Genomic DNA, 13,343 nt, shown 5'->3' on the forward strand with positions numbered 1-13,343 from the left:
CTTCCGCCACCATTCCATGACAATCCTACATTTTTCCAGTGTTTTTTAATTAGTTGGTAAGGTAATAACAACTTTGTGTACTGTATCTTGCATATAGTTGATATTTAATTTTAAGGAGAAGACTATTACTGGAGGAAAAGGAGGAGGAGGCAAGCATCCAGCCAGGTATTCCATGGCTCTCATGCTATTGTTCCTCCTCCCACCTCTCCCATGACCTGGTCTTACAGATGTTTTCCTACATTATACTTGGATGTAGCAAAATCACTTGCAGTGAAACAGGACAGATGCCTTGAATGTGTGGGTTAGCAGAAGAGTAAAATGGCCAGTAGGGGTGAAGAAAGATCTCAGTGCATGGTGAGGTTGGAAAAGGTGGGAAAAAAACCGTGAAGACCTTGTATACAGAGGCTAACAGGAATAAAAGCTATAGTGGGCAAATCAGTGACCCAATCCTATATATGTCTTACACTGCTGGAACAAGGACTCTGGCAGTGTGAGGTCCTTTACAGCAGCTGCAAAAGGTGACAGGGTGTATAGTGGAGCTGGGCCGCTGCTGCAAGCAGCAAGTGCCATTGATTTACCAGCAGTGGATTCACCATGTGCCCTGGAGCCAGTAAGTCAATGCAGGGGACAGGCGTAAAAGTGGTGGAACAGGTTGGGGAGGGGGAGGAACTAGACCTGGATGGAAGGAGGGACACAATGAGGCTTCCAGGACTGGTGGAAGTCCAGTGAAGGGGGGAGGAGTTAAGCGAAGGGGTTGGTCAGGGAGATTAGAAGTGAAGGAGGATCAGAAAGTGAGGACGCAGATCGAGAGACAAGGAACTAAAGAGCAAGTGGTGAGTAAGGGATGAGTCAAAGTAGTGCTGATAGAGAGGAAAAGGAGAGATCCTGAGAAGGGAGAGAACAACTGAGAGTTGGGGTGCAAGGGGAGAGATGGAGAGCTGGGGGAAGCACACAAAGAGATGATGAGCAAGACAACAATCAGAGCAACATGGGGGGAGGGGGGAACCAGAGGGGCAAAAACCAAAAGGAGAAAAGGAGAGCTGGAGGTGGGCAAAGAGATAAGAAAACAAGAAGCAGAAGGAGAAATGAGGGGGGGGGGAAAGAGTGGAATGAGAAGGGGGGTATAAGCAAAATGGAACTACAGAGAGAGGAGAGAGGCATGGAAGGGATAATGATGAAAGCAGAGAAGGCAAGACTGAGAGGATGAGGTCAGAGAGAGGCTTGAAGAGGGTGGGCTGAACCAAGGAGTGGTGGGCTGAGTAATCAGGACAAAGGTCCTACCAACAAAGGAGGCAGAGTGACCATAGGACATCCTGTGGGCTGGCGAGCAAGGTGGGGCAACAGAGACCACTCAAGAAGGGTGCCCCACAGACGGAAACTAGGCTAGGAACCTGGTTGGCCCTCTTCCACAGGAGCAGCAGGCTAACCTACTGTAATTACAGCCTCTGACTTGACTAAACAAATAAAGGACTACTGCAAATGATCTGACGTGTGAGTACTATCATAGTTTGGGATGTCCTTTCCCAAGTCCCTACAATGTCAACCTGTGGGGGGAAGGTGAAAGGGGTCAGGGCTGTTACAGTCATATTGAAAGCATCAGACTTTACATTCGTCATGATTAGCTTGTTCCACAAGTAATTTTATCTGGGTTAAGGACATTTCTTGTATGAAGCATATGAACTATCTGAAAATAAATAAGGGCCCAATTCTATCCAACTTTACAGTGCTGATGCAGCCACAGTGCAACCACAAGGTAAGGGAACAGACATTCCCTTACTTTGAGGAGGCCTCTGTGACTGCCCTCCCACTGCAGGATGCAGCACATGCCTCATTGTCATGGTTGCATCAATACTGGAAAGTTGGATAGGATTAGGCCCTAAGTCTGGCCAATGTTGAATATGTCATTTTCAGGCATTTTAAATCTAAGCTACAGGCAACAAATTATTTTGATTACAGTGTAATTCTTTCAGATTCCATCTTTGTAAGCCCACTATGGATGGCACCAAATCGGTTCAGTTAGCCAGTCTTTCAGGTGGAAAGCAGTTGTTTCCTAATACTAAACTGGTATACTATGATATCTTGTAACCTTATAATGACAGTGATAATCACAACAATTTGACTGTCTCGTGTTAGATATCCTTGATCTGAAAAAAACTGAAACCAAAGAAGAGGATGAAATGGCAACTGAATTCAGGCTTTCAGGATGCCGAATGCCTTTCTATTCAGTGTCAGATGAACTTCAAAAGTACACAAAGAAAGAAAAATTATTTTTTGATGATGTACATGACCAGTTGCGTAATGTGATGCGTCCTGTTCCACAAACTATGCCTGTCCATGAGCCAATTTGCATTGAGAAGAGGATCTTTGCTAGGGCATTTGGAACGATAAGACTCCGCCCATTGCATGCCATTGATAAAGCATACTGGGAAAGTCAGAGGTATGATATCCAGCTTAAGAAGGAGCGGGAAATTATGCGGATGTTGATTGCTCGTGCTGCAGCTGAAGATTATAGCAATCGTTCATATAAAGAAAAAAAAGAGTCTCATCATAGGCAGTATGAAGAGGAAAAGCTGGTAATTAATGATATTTTGAAATACAATCAGAGGAAAAGAGAAATGGAAATTGTTAACAACAGAAAGAAGTTTGTTCAGTTTTTAGAAAACAAGGATGGCAAGGCATCAGAACGAACCTATGTTCAAGTCTTCAACACTCAGCATACTTCTTTGACACGAGGCTTATTGCAACTGGATGGGTGGAGGAAGCGAGAAGAATCCATAACTGAAAAGAAAACTATTATTAAAGAAAATGTAGAAGAACTGAAGCACCAAAAAGATGTGTTTAAATGTTTACGTGATCAGAGGTATGTTTGCTTTTCTTGATTATTCTCTGAAGAAATGACATACATAAATCTTTGGGCTTTTTTTCTCCCCAAAAGATAAAATTAGTTGTTTAGCATAGCTTGTCTGCTGAATTTATGGAAACTTTGCTAAATAATATGATCCAGATATTTAAAAAAGACTACAAGACAAAAGCATGCCTTTCTTCATACACAAATGTTCTCCCAAGAATCCAGTTTATAGAATTCAGTTTCTAGAATCCTTTTTACACTAAGAGCTGAATCATAGCTCAATCAAGTAATTGGCCGGTAAGTCCCTTGCGCCGGCCTGGGGACCCACGCCATGTCCTCCCCAGGCAGGAGTAACTTCGCACCAGCCTGTGGAGGGCAGTATGGTGGGTTGGGGAGGGTGTTTTGGGGCGAGGGAGTGTGCACCAGGCCCAGGAGGGGTGGGACTAGCCTCTTGCACTTAGGTCAGATCCTAACCCCCCTCCTGAGCAGCCTGGCATTACACCAGGCCGCTTGGATCTGTGCCAGCAATTTCTGGCACAGATTAGAGTAGCCTCATTGCAATGGCTGAGTGATTACTCGGGGTAAGGTGACATAAGTCCCCTTACTCCAAGTTGCACTCTATCCACCTTCAAACCTTCGCTGGATACAGCATAGGCCAGTTGGCCTGCCTGTTCCAGTGCAGGTTAGGATTGGGCTGTAAGGGTATTTGTTATACCCGTGTTATACAGATTAAGTTTATATTTCTGTTTACATTCCACCTCTTTCAGTGCATCACATACTGAAAAACAAGACAGTAAAATCAACCAAAAATTAAAGTGGGGATGTGCTTGCACCTATCACAGCCTGATGTTTTGTAAGCAAGAAATCAGTCTTTATGTTATGCAGCACACCTACTTTAATACTACCTCTGATTTTCTCCTGTGTAAAAAAAATGTTCCTCATCTCTTCTAGGTGGATTTTTCAAGAAATTTGTACAATTTTGTACAACTGGATTAATGTCTGAATTTTAGAGGTTTCCTGATGGTACTTGCCACATTTAAAACAAACAAACAAAAACATAGTGGCAGCAGTGGCAGTTTTAGCAGTATTTGTTTATTAAAATCTGTCTGGCAAGGAAGCTTCCTTCCGTAAATGGAAGTCTTGCCCTAATGAGGAGAATAAAAAGGGAACATAAACTGTGGCAAAAGAAATGTAAGAAGGTGTTACGGGAGGCCAAGCGAGACTATGAGGAACGCATGGCCAGCAACATTAAGGGGAATAATAAAAGCTTCTTCAAATATGTTAGAAGCAGGAAACCCGCCAGAGAAGCGGTTGGCCCTCTGGATGGTGAGGGAGGGAAAGGGGAGATAAAAGGAGACTTAGAGATGGCAGAGAAATTAAATGAGTTCTTTGCATCTGTCTTCACGGCAGAAGACCTCGGGCAGAGACCGCTGCCCGAACGGCCCCTCCTGACCAAGGAATTAAGTCAGATAGAGGTTAAAAGAGAAGATGTTTCAGACCTCATTGATAAATTAAAGATCAATAAGTCACCGGGCCCTGATGGCATCCACCCAAGGGTTATTAAGGAATTGAAGAATGAAGTTGCCGATCTCTTGACTAAGATATGCAACTTGTCCCTCAAAATGGCCACGGTGCCAGAAGATTGGAGGATAGCAAATGTCATGCCTATCTTTAAAAAGGGAAAGAGGGGGGACCCGGGAAACTATAAGCCGGTCAGCCTAACATCCATACCGGGTAAGATGGTGGAATGCCTCATCAAAGATAGGATCTCAAAACACATAGACAAACAGGCCTTGCTGAGGGAGAATCAGCATGGCTTCTGTAAGGGTAAGTCTTGCCTCACGAACCTTATAGAATTCTTTGAAAAGGTCAACAGGCATGTGGATGCGGGAGAACCTGTTGACATTATATATCTGGACTTTCAGAAGGCGTTTGACACGGTCCCTCACCAAAGGCTACTGAAAAAACTCCACAGTCAGGGAATTAGAGGACAGGTCCTCTCGTGGATTGAGAACTGGTTGGAGGCCAGGAAGCAGAGAATGGGTGTCAGTGGGCAATTTTCACAATGGAGAGAGGTGAAAAGCGGTGTGCCCCAAGGATCTGTCCTGGGACCGGTGCTTTTCAACCTCTTCATAAATGACCTGGAGACAGAGTTGAGCAGTGAGGTGGCTAAGTTTGCAGACGACACCAAACTTTTCTGAGTGGTGAAGACCAGAAGTGATTGTGAGAGCTCCAGAAGGATCTCTCCAGACTGGCAGAATGGGCAGCAAAATGGCAGATACACTTCAATGTCAGTAAGTGTAAAGTCATGCACATTGGGGCAAAAAATCAAAACTTTAGATATAGGCTGATGGGTTCTGAGCTGTCTGTGACAGATCAGGAGAGAGATCTTGGGGTGGTGGTGGACAGGTCAATGAAAGTGTTGACTCAATGTGCGGCGGCAATAAAGAAGGCCAATTCTGTGCTTGGGATCATTAGAAAAGGTATTGAGAACCAAACGGCTAATAATATAATGCCATTGTACAAATCGATGGTAAGGTCACACCTGGAGTATTGTGTCCAGTTCTGGTCGCCGCATCTCGAAAAAGACATAATGGAAATGGAAAAGTTGCAAAAGAGAGCGATTATGGGGCTGAGGCACCTTCCTTATGAGGAAAGGCTATGGCGTTTGGGCCTCTTCAGCCTAGAAAAGAGGCACCTGAGGGGGGACATGATTGAGACATACAATTATGCAGGGGATGGACAGAGTGGATAGAGAGATGCTCTTTACACTCTCACATAACACCAGAACCAGGGGACATCCACTAAAATTGAGTGTTGGGAGAGTTAGAACAGACAAAAGAAAATATTTCTTTACTCAGCATGTGGTTCGTCTGTGGAACTCCTTGCCACAGGATGTGGTGATGGCATCTGGCCTGGATGCCTTTAAGAGGGGATTGGACAAGTTTCTGGAGGAAAAATCCATTACGGGTTACAAGCCATGATGTGCATGCGCAACCTCCTGATTTTTGAAATGGGCTATGTCAGAATGTCAGATGCAATGGAGGGCACCAGGATGAGGTCTCTTGTTATCTGGTGTGCTCCCTGGGGCATTTGGTTGGCCGCTGTGAGATACAGGAAGCTGGACTAGATGGGCCTATGGCCTGATCCAGTGGGGCTGTTCTTATGTTCTTATATTTTTATGTCTGCCCCTTCACCATTCTGGTGCTTTACAGTGTAATACAACACAGAAAATGCCAAAGACATCAAAATTGATTATGCAAAAAAGGCCTCCAGATCAGTGTTTCTCAAACTGTGGGTTTGAGAGTTTAGACCCACCAGGTGGGTCGCAAGCCAATTTCAGGTGAGTCCCCATTCATTTCAATATTTCATTTTTTAATATATTAGACTCAGGGCCTAGGAGAGGGGGGTAAAGGGGGTAATTTGTACCCGGTCCCAGGGTCAAGAGGAGGGCCCAGGAGCCTAAGGAGGGGGCCCAGAAATTTCCTGGGATCTGACATTTTCCTATCTACTCCGACTTGTTGCCCATATGGGATGCTGGGGACACTGCCATGACTGGGGATGCTGGGAACACTACTGGTGCCAATAGGTGGGTAGACTTGGACTCCAAAGCCTTTTCCAGTTGTCTCTACTCTCCCCATTATCCTGCTTTGCCCCTCCCTGCCCCTATTCTGCTCACCTGTCACCAGCCTCCCTCGCTGTGTTTCACCCCCCCCCTTTGCAAAGGGGTCCAAAAGAAACCTTGTACCCCCTGAAAAAATTCTTCTCAGAGGCCCTGGTTAGACTTGATGCTACCATGGTATGTAGCATTTGGGGAAATGTTACAGACCTGTACTCTGAACAAGCTACAATGTATATTCTTTTAACCATGATAGTAAATGGGACTTACTCCTAGGTAAGTGCGGGTAGCATTGCAGCCTATGATTGTTAAAAATTTTCCTGCTTGATGATGTCACTTCTGGTCATGAGATCACTTCCGATGGGTTCTGACAGATTCTCATTCTAAGAAGTGGGTCCTCATGCTAAATGTGTGAGAACCACTGCTCCAGATAAAACAGCAGACAAAACAAATTCTGGGTCAGGGCAGTGAATCAAACACCTGTGGAAAAGAGAAGGTTATCTTATGGCAATGGGAAGTAATCAAAGAAGGAGGTGAAGTGGGCTGCCTAGAATTCACTTCAAGTTTCATATCCAGGTTTATTGAGAAATTCTGGTGAGAACAAGTGTGCTAGATTTTGAACGTCATGGCAAATACTAAACAGAGAACTGAAGGAAAAAACATGATCCCCTCACATAATCCCAAGGCTCATGACTTCTGTTCCAAACCAGGTTCTTCATGACATCAGCTTCTATTTAACCTAGGAAACGCATCCAGTTCTATTCTGAAAATCAAGTTACAGTTTAATCCTAACCTGCACCAGTACAGCCCGGCCTCAATGGCCTGCACTGTATCCAATGCAGGGTAGGAGGCTGCTGGAGGTCAACATATGGTAAAGGAATAGGTTTCTCCTTACCCCATGTAGCAGCACAGCCTGCGCGATAGGGCTAGTTGGGTCTGCACCAGCTATTTAGCAGCCCCAACTCTGAGCAGCCCATGTAGTGCTGCCTGGCCCAGGAGCAGGTATTAAGATACGGCGTGCGCTGTCATTGCTGATACTCCCTAATTCTGCCTTCCCCCACCCAGAAACACCCCCTCCCGGCCCCTGGAATGCCCTCCCACTATCTTCTCCCACCCAACCCCACGTTGCAATCCTGCTTGTGTCAGCCGACCTAGCTGTGGGATCTGGCACCAGTGGGCTGGTGAATGTCCTTATGCAGGTTCGAGTTCATGTTAAGATCGGGCTGTCAGGTTGCAATCCTTTACGCACTTATTTGTGAGTAGGTCCCTTGAAGTCAATAGAGCTTATTTCACTGTTAGAGCCAAATTTTGACGGGCACCTCATTACACAATGTGTAATGGTGGTGGTGGAGGGAGAGGAGTTACTTTTTAAACTAAAAGATAGCAAAAAACAAAACAAAACACAAAAAACTGGGAATCATGATGAAACCAGAAGGGAGGGAGATTTTGTGTTTTGGCCTGCTGTGATTTTGATCCCAATCATGCCCCTTAATGCTATTTTTAGGTTACTCCTCCATTACCTTTTTAATTGAAGGGTTTTTTCACCTAAAGATAGTGCACAGGCAGTTTCACTCTGCTGCACACCAGGGAGTGGTCAGTGTCGCAGGCAGCACCATGATAACTGCGTGTGATCTTGATGCTGGGAAGGCTGGAGCATCTGGTGAGGATCAGGTTGAGCTGGTGCCAGTGCTTTGATCTTGGATGTCTCCAAGAGACTCTATGTTGGGGCTCGACTGTATCACACGAAAAAGGAAGGAAGACCTCGCATTGATACCAGCAAGACCTGGGATCAGAGAAAAGTGGAGGAATTTGCACAAGCGCTTGAGGAATCTCTTCCAGGCCCGGCCGACGCAAATGCATCCAACAGATGGGAACATTTCAAGAATACCGTTTACAACACCGCCTTGTCCATATTCAGCAAGAAGACCAACAAGGCAGCAGACTGGTTTGAAGCCCACTCTGAGGAGTTGACACCAGTCATTGAGGAAAAGAGGAGAGCTCAAGCAGCATACAAGGCCTGTCCCAGTGAGCGCAAGCTGCAGGTCCTCCGAACTGCTCGCAGCAAAGTCCAACAGACTGCCAGGAGATGTGCTAACGACTACTGGCTCCAGCTCTGTTCCCAGATACAGATAGCAGCTGACACGGGCAACATCAAGGGGATGTATGATGGTATCAAGCAGGCCCTAGGTCCAACACAGAGGAAAATTGCCCCTCTGAAGTCTGCCACAGGCGAGGTCATCCAGGATCGGGTGCAGCAGATGGAACGCTGGGTGCAGCACTACTCTGAGCTATATTCCAGAGAAAATGTAGTCACCGAAGAAGCACTGAACAACATTGAGTGCCTGCCTGTGCTGGAAGAGCTTGACAGTGAACCAACCCTAGAAGAACTTCACGTGGCCCTGGACTCCCTTGCCTTTGGCAAGGCACCTGGAAAAGACAGCATCCCTGCTGAAGTCCTAAAATGCTGCAAAGAGATCATCGTCACTGAGCTGCATGAAATCCTCTGTCTCTGCTGGAGAGAAGGTAGAGTACCTCAAGACATGAGGGTTGCAAACATCATCACGCTGTACAAGAACAAAGGTGACAGGGGTGACTGCAACAACTACCGTGGCATCTCTATCCTTAGCATTGTAGGAAAGCTGTTTGCCCGAGTTGTACTAAAGAGGCTCCAGGTACTTGCAGAGAGCGTCTATCCAGAATCGCAGTGTGGATTCCGAGCCAACAGGTCCACCACTGATATGGTATTCTCCCTTAGACAACTGCAGGAGAAATGCAGGGGACGATGACAGCCACTCTTTATAGCCTTCATAGATCTCACAAAGGCTTTCGACCTGGTCAGCAGAGACGGCCTCTTCAAGATTCTCCCCAAGATTGGATGTCCACCCAGGCTCCTCAGCATCATCAGATCTTTCCACAAGGACATGAAGGGTACTGTTGTCTTCGATGGCTCCACATCAGACCCTTTTGACATCCGAAGCGGAGTGAAGCAGGGCTGTGTTCTTGCACCAACCTTGTTTGGGATTTTCTTCGCTGTCCTGCTGAAGCAGGCCTTTGGAACTGCAACAGAAGGCATCTATCTCCGGACCAGATCAGACGGAAAGCTCTTCAACCTCTCCAGACTGAGAGCAAAATCCAAAGTCCAGCTGAAATGTCTGCGTGACTTCCTCTTTGCCGACGATGCAGCTGTCACTACCCACTCTGCCAAAGATCTCCAGCAGCTCATGGATCGTTTTAGCAAGGCCTGCCAAGATTTTGGACTGACAATCAGTCTGAAGAAAACACAGGTCATGGTTCAGGATGTGGACTCACCTCCCTGCATTACAATCTCTGAGCATGAACTGGAGGTTGTCCATGACTTTGTGTACCTTGGCTCAACGATCTCCGACACTCTTTCTCTCGATACCGAGCTAAACAAACGCATCGGTAAAGCAGCTACCACGTTTTCCAGACTCACAAAGAGAGTCTGGTCCAACAAGAAGCTGACGGAACATACCAAGATCCAGGTCTACAGAGCTTGCGTCCTGAGTACACTTCTGTACTGCAGCGAGTCATGGACTCTTCGCTCACAACAGGAGAGGAAACTGAGCGCTTTCCACATGCGCTGCCTCCGACGCATCCTCGGCATCACCTGGCAGGACAAAGTTCCAAACAACACAGTCCTGGAACGTGCTGGAATCCTTAGCATGTATTCACTGCTGAAACAGAGACGCCTGCGTTGGCTCGGTCATGTCGTGAGAATGGATGATGGCCGGATCCCAAAGGATCTCCTCTATGGAGAACTCGTGCAAGGAAAGCACCCTACAGGTAGACCACAGCTGCGATACAAGGACATCTGCAAGAGGGATCTGAAGGCCTTAGGGATGGACCTCAACAAGTGGGAAACCCTGGCCTCTGAGCGGCCCGCTTGGAGGCAGGCTGTGCAGCATGGCCTTTCCCAGTTTGAAGAGACACTTTGCCAACAGTCTGAGGCTAAGAAGCAAAGAAGGAAGGCCCATAGCCAGGGAGACAGACCAGGGACAGACTGCACTTGCTCCCGGTGTGGAAGGGATTGTCACTCCCGGATTGGCCTTTTCAGCCACACTAGACGCTGTGCCAGAACCACCTTCAGAGCGCGATACCATAGTCTTTCGAGACTGAAGGTTGCCAATACAAGTGCACAGGGGGAAGGTCACTTCGATTGGTGGGGCAAAGTACTAAAATCTCCCTACTAAAATGAAACAGCAATTACAGTTTCATCATGTTTTTGGCTCCCCTCTTGCTGTTTTTAAACACAATTAGCTCTCTCTCTCCCCCCCCCCATACACACATTGCACAATTCAACATGGTTGACCTGTATCTAGTTTGGCCCTTAGTGTAGAATAGCAATGTACATTTATACTTTTTACCTTCGCTTCTTGTTTAAAAGCATAGGCAAGGATTTTTTTTTTCCTCCCCTAACTGCCAGTTCAACCTTTGGCCTCTGAATTAGCAACATTTCAATTTCAGTATCCTTGCCAACAATAAAGAATTTGCATGCCAAATTAGGCCCATTTACACCTGAACAATCTCATTGTCTTTAAATTATGACATTAGTGATACCTGAGCAACTGCTGTTTTCAGCAGGTTTCCATTTGCTTGACTGAAGTCAGTAAGTGGTCTTTTGCTAAAATGTAATATGAGCGGGCATCCTTCTTACTTTATCTCCTCTACATCTCCTTGTTCCCTAGTGGCAGGGCACTTGCCTGGTAGTTGGAACTCTTCATTTGTTGGTTGCATTTTGTAAGAAAAGAATTGCTAATATCTGGTCTTGCCTGTGTTTATTGTTACTTTTGGGAAAATAAGTTAATGGAACATGGAGGCAGTGTGTCAGATTAAAAATCAAGCATTGACTGTAAAGGTGAATTTAATTAACCAACTGCCATTGTTGCATCTCTGTGTAGTTGATAACAATTAAACTGTGAAGCAATCAGGCATTAATTACAGGCTTGATTGATATATTTCCTCATTCAGGTTATTTCATCTTTATATATTTAAAAAAAATAGAAAATAAAATAAAATTAAGGTTTTTACATCAGCTTCCCTCCACCACCATAGCACAATATGGAAACAGTTTTGAATTCCATTGACTTTACAAGGCACTTTAGGGGTTTAGTGTAAGAGCTGTTGAAATGGAGTCTGACTTACAAAAAAATGACCATGCACTGAAAGCCCTTTTCATTTTGGCAAGCTACTGCATGAGCTAAACTCTTGGAGAAACTTTGAAAGAGCTTGCAGTCAGAAAACTCAAAGGAGAGTTCTGATGAACTATACGTAAGGTTCCAGGGCTACATCTTCTCATGCCTCTCATATATGTCCAATACTTACAAAAGAGGGGGGCCGTGTCATTGTTTAACATGTGGCCTTCCTCAAAATGGAGAAATTTTTTTAAAGTGTGTTTGTGTGTGTGGCCAATAATATGTCTTATAAAGAAAATGCAAAGATTTCTCCATAAGGAACATAGCTGTAATCTAAATGATGGATAGACAAGAATGGAGAAATGATGAAAGACTGTGGCTGTTCCCCCCCCCCCCATTTTCTTCAGGATACAGACACTACAAAAAGAAAACGCTTCTGAGAAAATGTATAGGAAGTATGTGACTGATAAAATGGCAAAGGAGAGATTTCAGCAATCCAAGGCAAGAGCTAAAGCGGTGAAGACGCCCAGAATGAAAATATCATGCACTTTGCCTGTGATTGGCAGTTCTGGCATTGCCAGGCCTATAGAAGACTACTATGGTTGAGACTTGCAAGTGTGGCAATCTAGAAAGAAAGCACAAGTCCAATTGCAACTTGCTAGTTCAGCATTTATTGTCTTACCCTTTTTTAACTGATTTTGTTTCTGTTAGCACTGATTTTGCAATGTAATACATAAAAAAGATTTTGATACACAGATATAACATACTCCGTGAAATATTTTGAAATTTAAATGTGCTTGGGGGAGGGGGGTAATAGCTCTAGCCTGGTGTGCTAATTGTTGGCAAATGTTGACTTTTCTGCAGTCCCCATTTCAGGCATACATACAATTATCTCTGTACTTAGCTTTAAAATTAAATTATTCAATGCCATATAAAAATAATTGGGGAAAAATTCACTGGTTGCTAATGTAGCCAAGTAGCATGAGTGCAATTAAAACTGTTGACTACACTTATTGCAGGCAGGACTGCTGGAGCTTTGCCTTCGTTATTCCTCAGTAACTGTATATACAACAATGCCATAAGCCATTAGCTCTCGATAGAACGTATTCTCTGTTGCTCTCTGGCTATGCCTAATGCAATAATTTGGTCCCAGCTGCTAACTTTCATTAACACACAGTGTACTTTGATTAGTTTCATTAGCTGCTTTCCTATGTGTAATTAATTATGCTTTGAGTTGATTCTGCTTTAATTCTTTATATATACTGTACTGTATATTTCTCCATGCATGGAGAGTACAGAGAGAAGAGACCCAGGCAGTTGCTAGGAGAGGTGTGAGGTCTTCCCTTACCCCTCCCTGCACTTCAATAGGTAACCTGTTCATTATAGTCTCCTATCATGTCATATATGTGTTTTTTTTTTAAATTATGTGGAATGCACCTTTTATAATTCAGATTATGACTGCAGAGGTAGGATGTGAGCTTGCCTTATAATGGAGATGAGAATTGCTCACATCTGAAGCTAGATGCGAACAATAGGTTTTTAGAGAGGTGAGGCATCTTCTGTACTCTCTTTTCTATTAATTTTGTTGTCCATCTGTCGCCTCTAGTCAGACAAATATAACAGTTTTTGTAGCTCTACGAAAACCCGCAAAACCTATTTACCAAAGATGACAAAGCAATGAATGCACACTCTACAAGCAACAATGTAGCTTTCATAACACCTT

General features: G+C 44.8%; 1 protein-coding gene across 1 annotated transcript in view; it reads left to right on the top strand.

Moving 5' to 3' along the window:
* The window catches only part of LRRIQ3 (leucine rich repeats and IQ motif containing 3), a 50,453-nt gene extending 38,227 nt beyond the window's left edge, over positions 1-12,226 (top strand). The window contains exons 6-7 of the mRNA XM_066624586.1: positions 2,134-2,860; positions 12,028-12,226. Of these exons, the coding sequence (XP_066480683.1) occupies positions 2,134-2,860; positions 12,028-12,226 (926 nt within the window). The remainder of the gene's footprint in view (positions 1-2,133; positions 2,861-12,027) is intronic.
* The last annotated feature ends 1,117 nt before the right edge of the window (positions 12,227-13,343 follow it).

The sequence above is a fragment of the Tiliqua scincoides genome, chromosome 4, assembly GCF_035046505.1.
Source record: "Tiliqua scincoides isolate rTilSci1 chromosome 4, rTilSci1.hap2, whole genome shotgun sequence".
NCBI lineage: Eukaryota > Metazoa > Chordata > Lepidosauria > Squamata > Scincidae > Tiliqua > Tiliqua scincoides.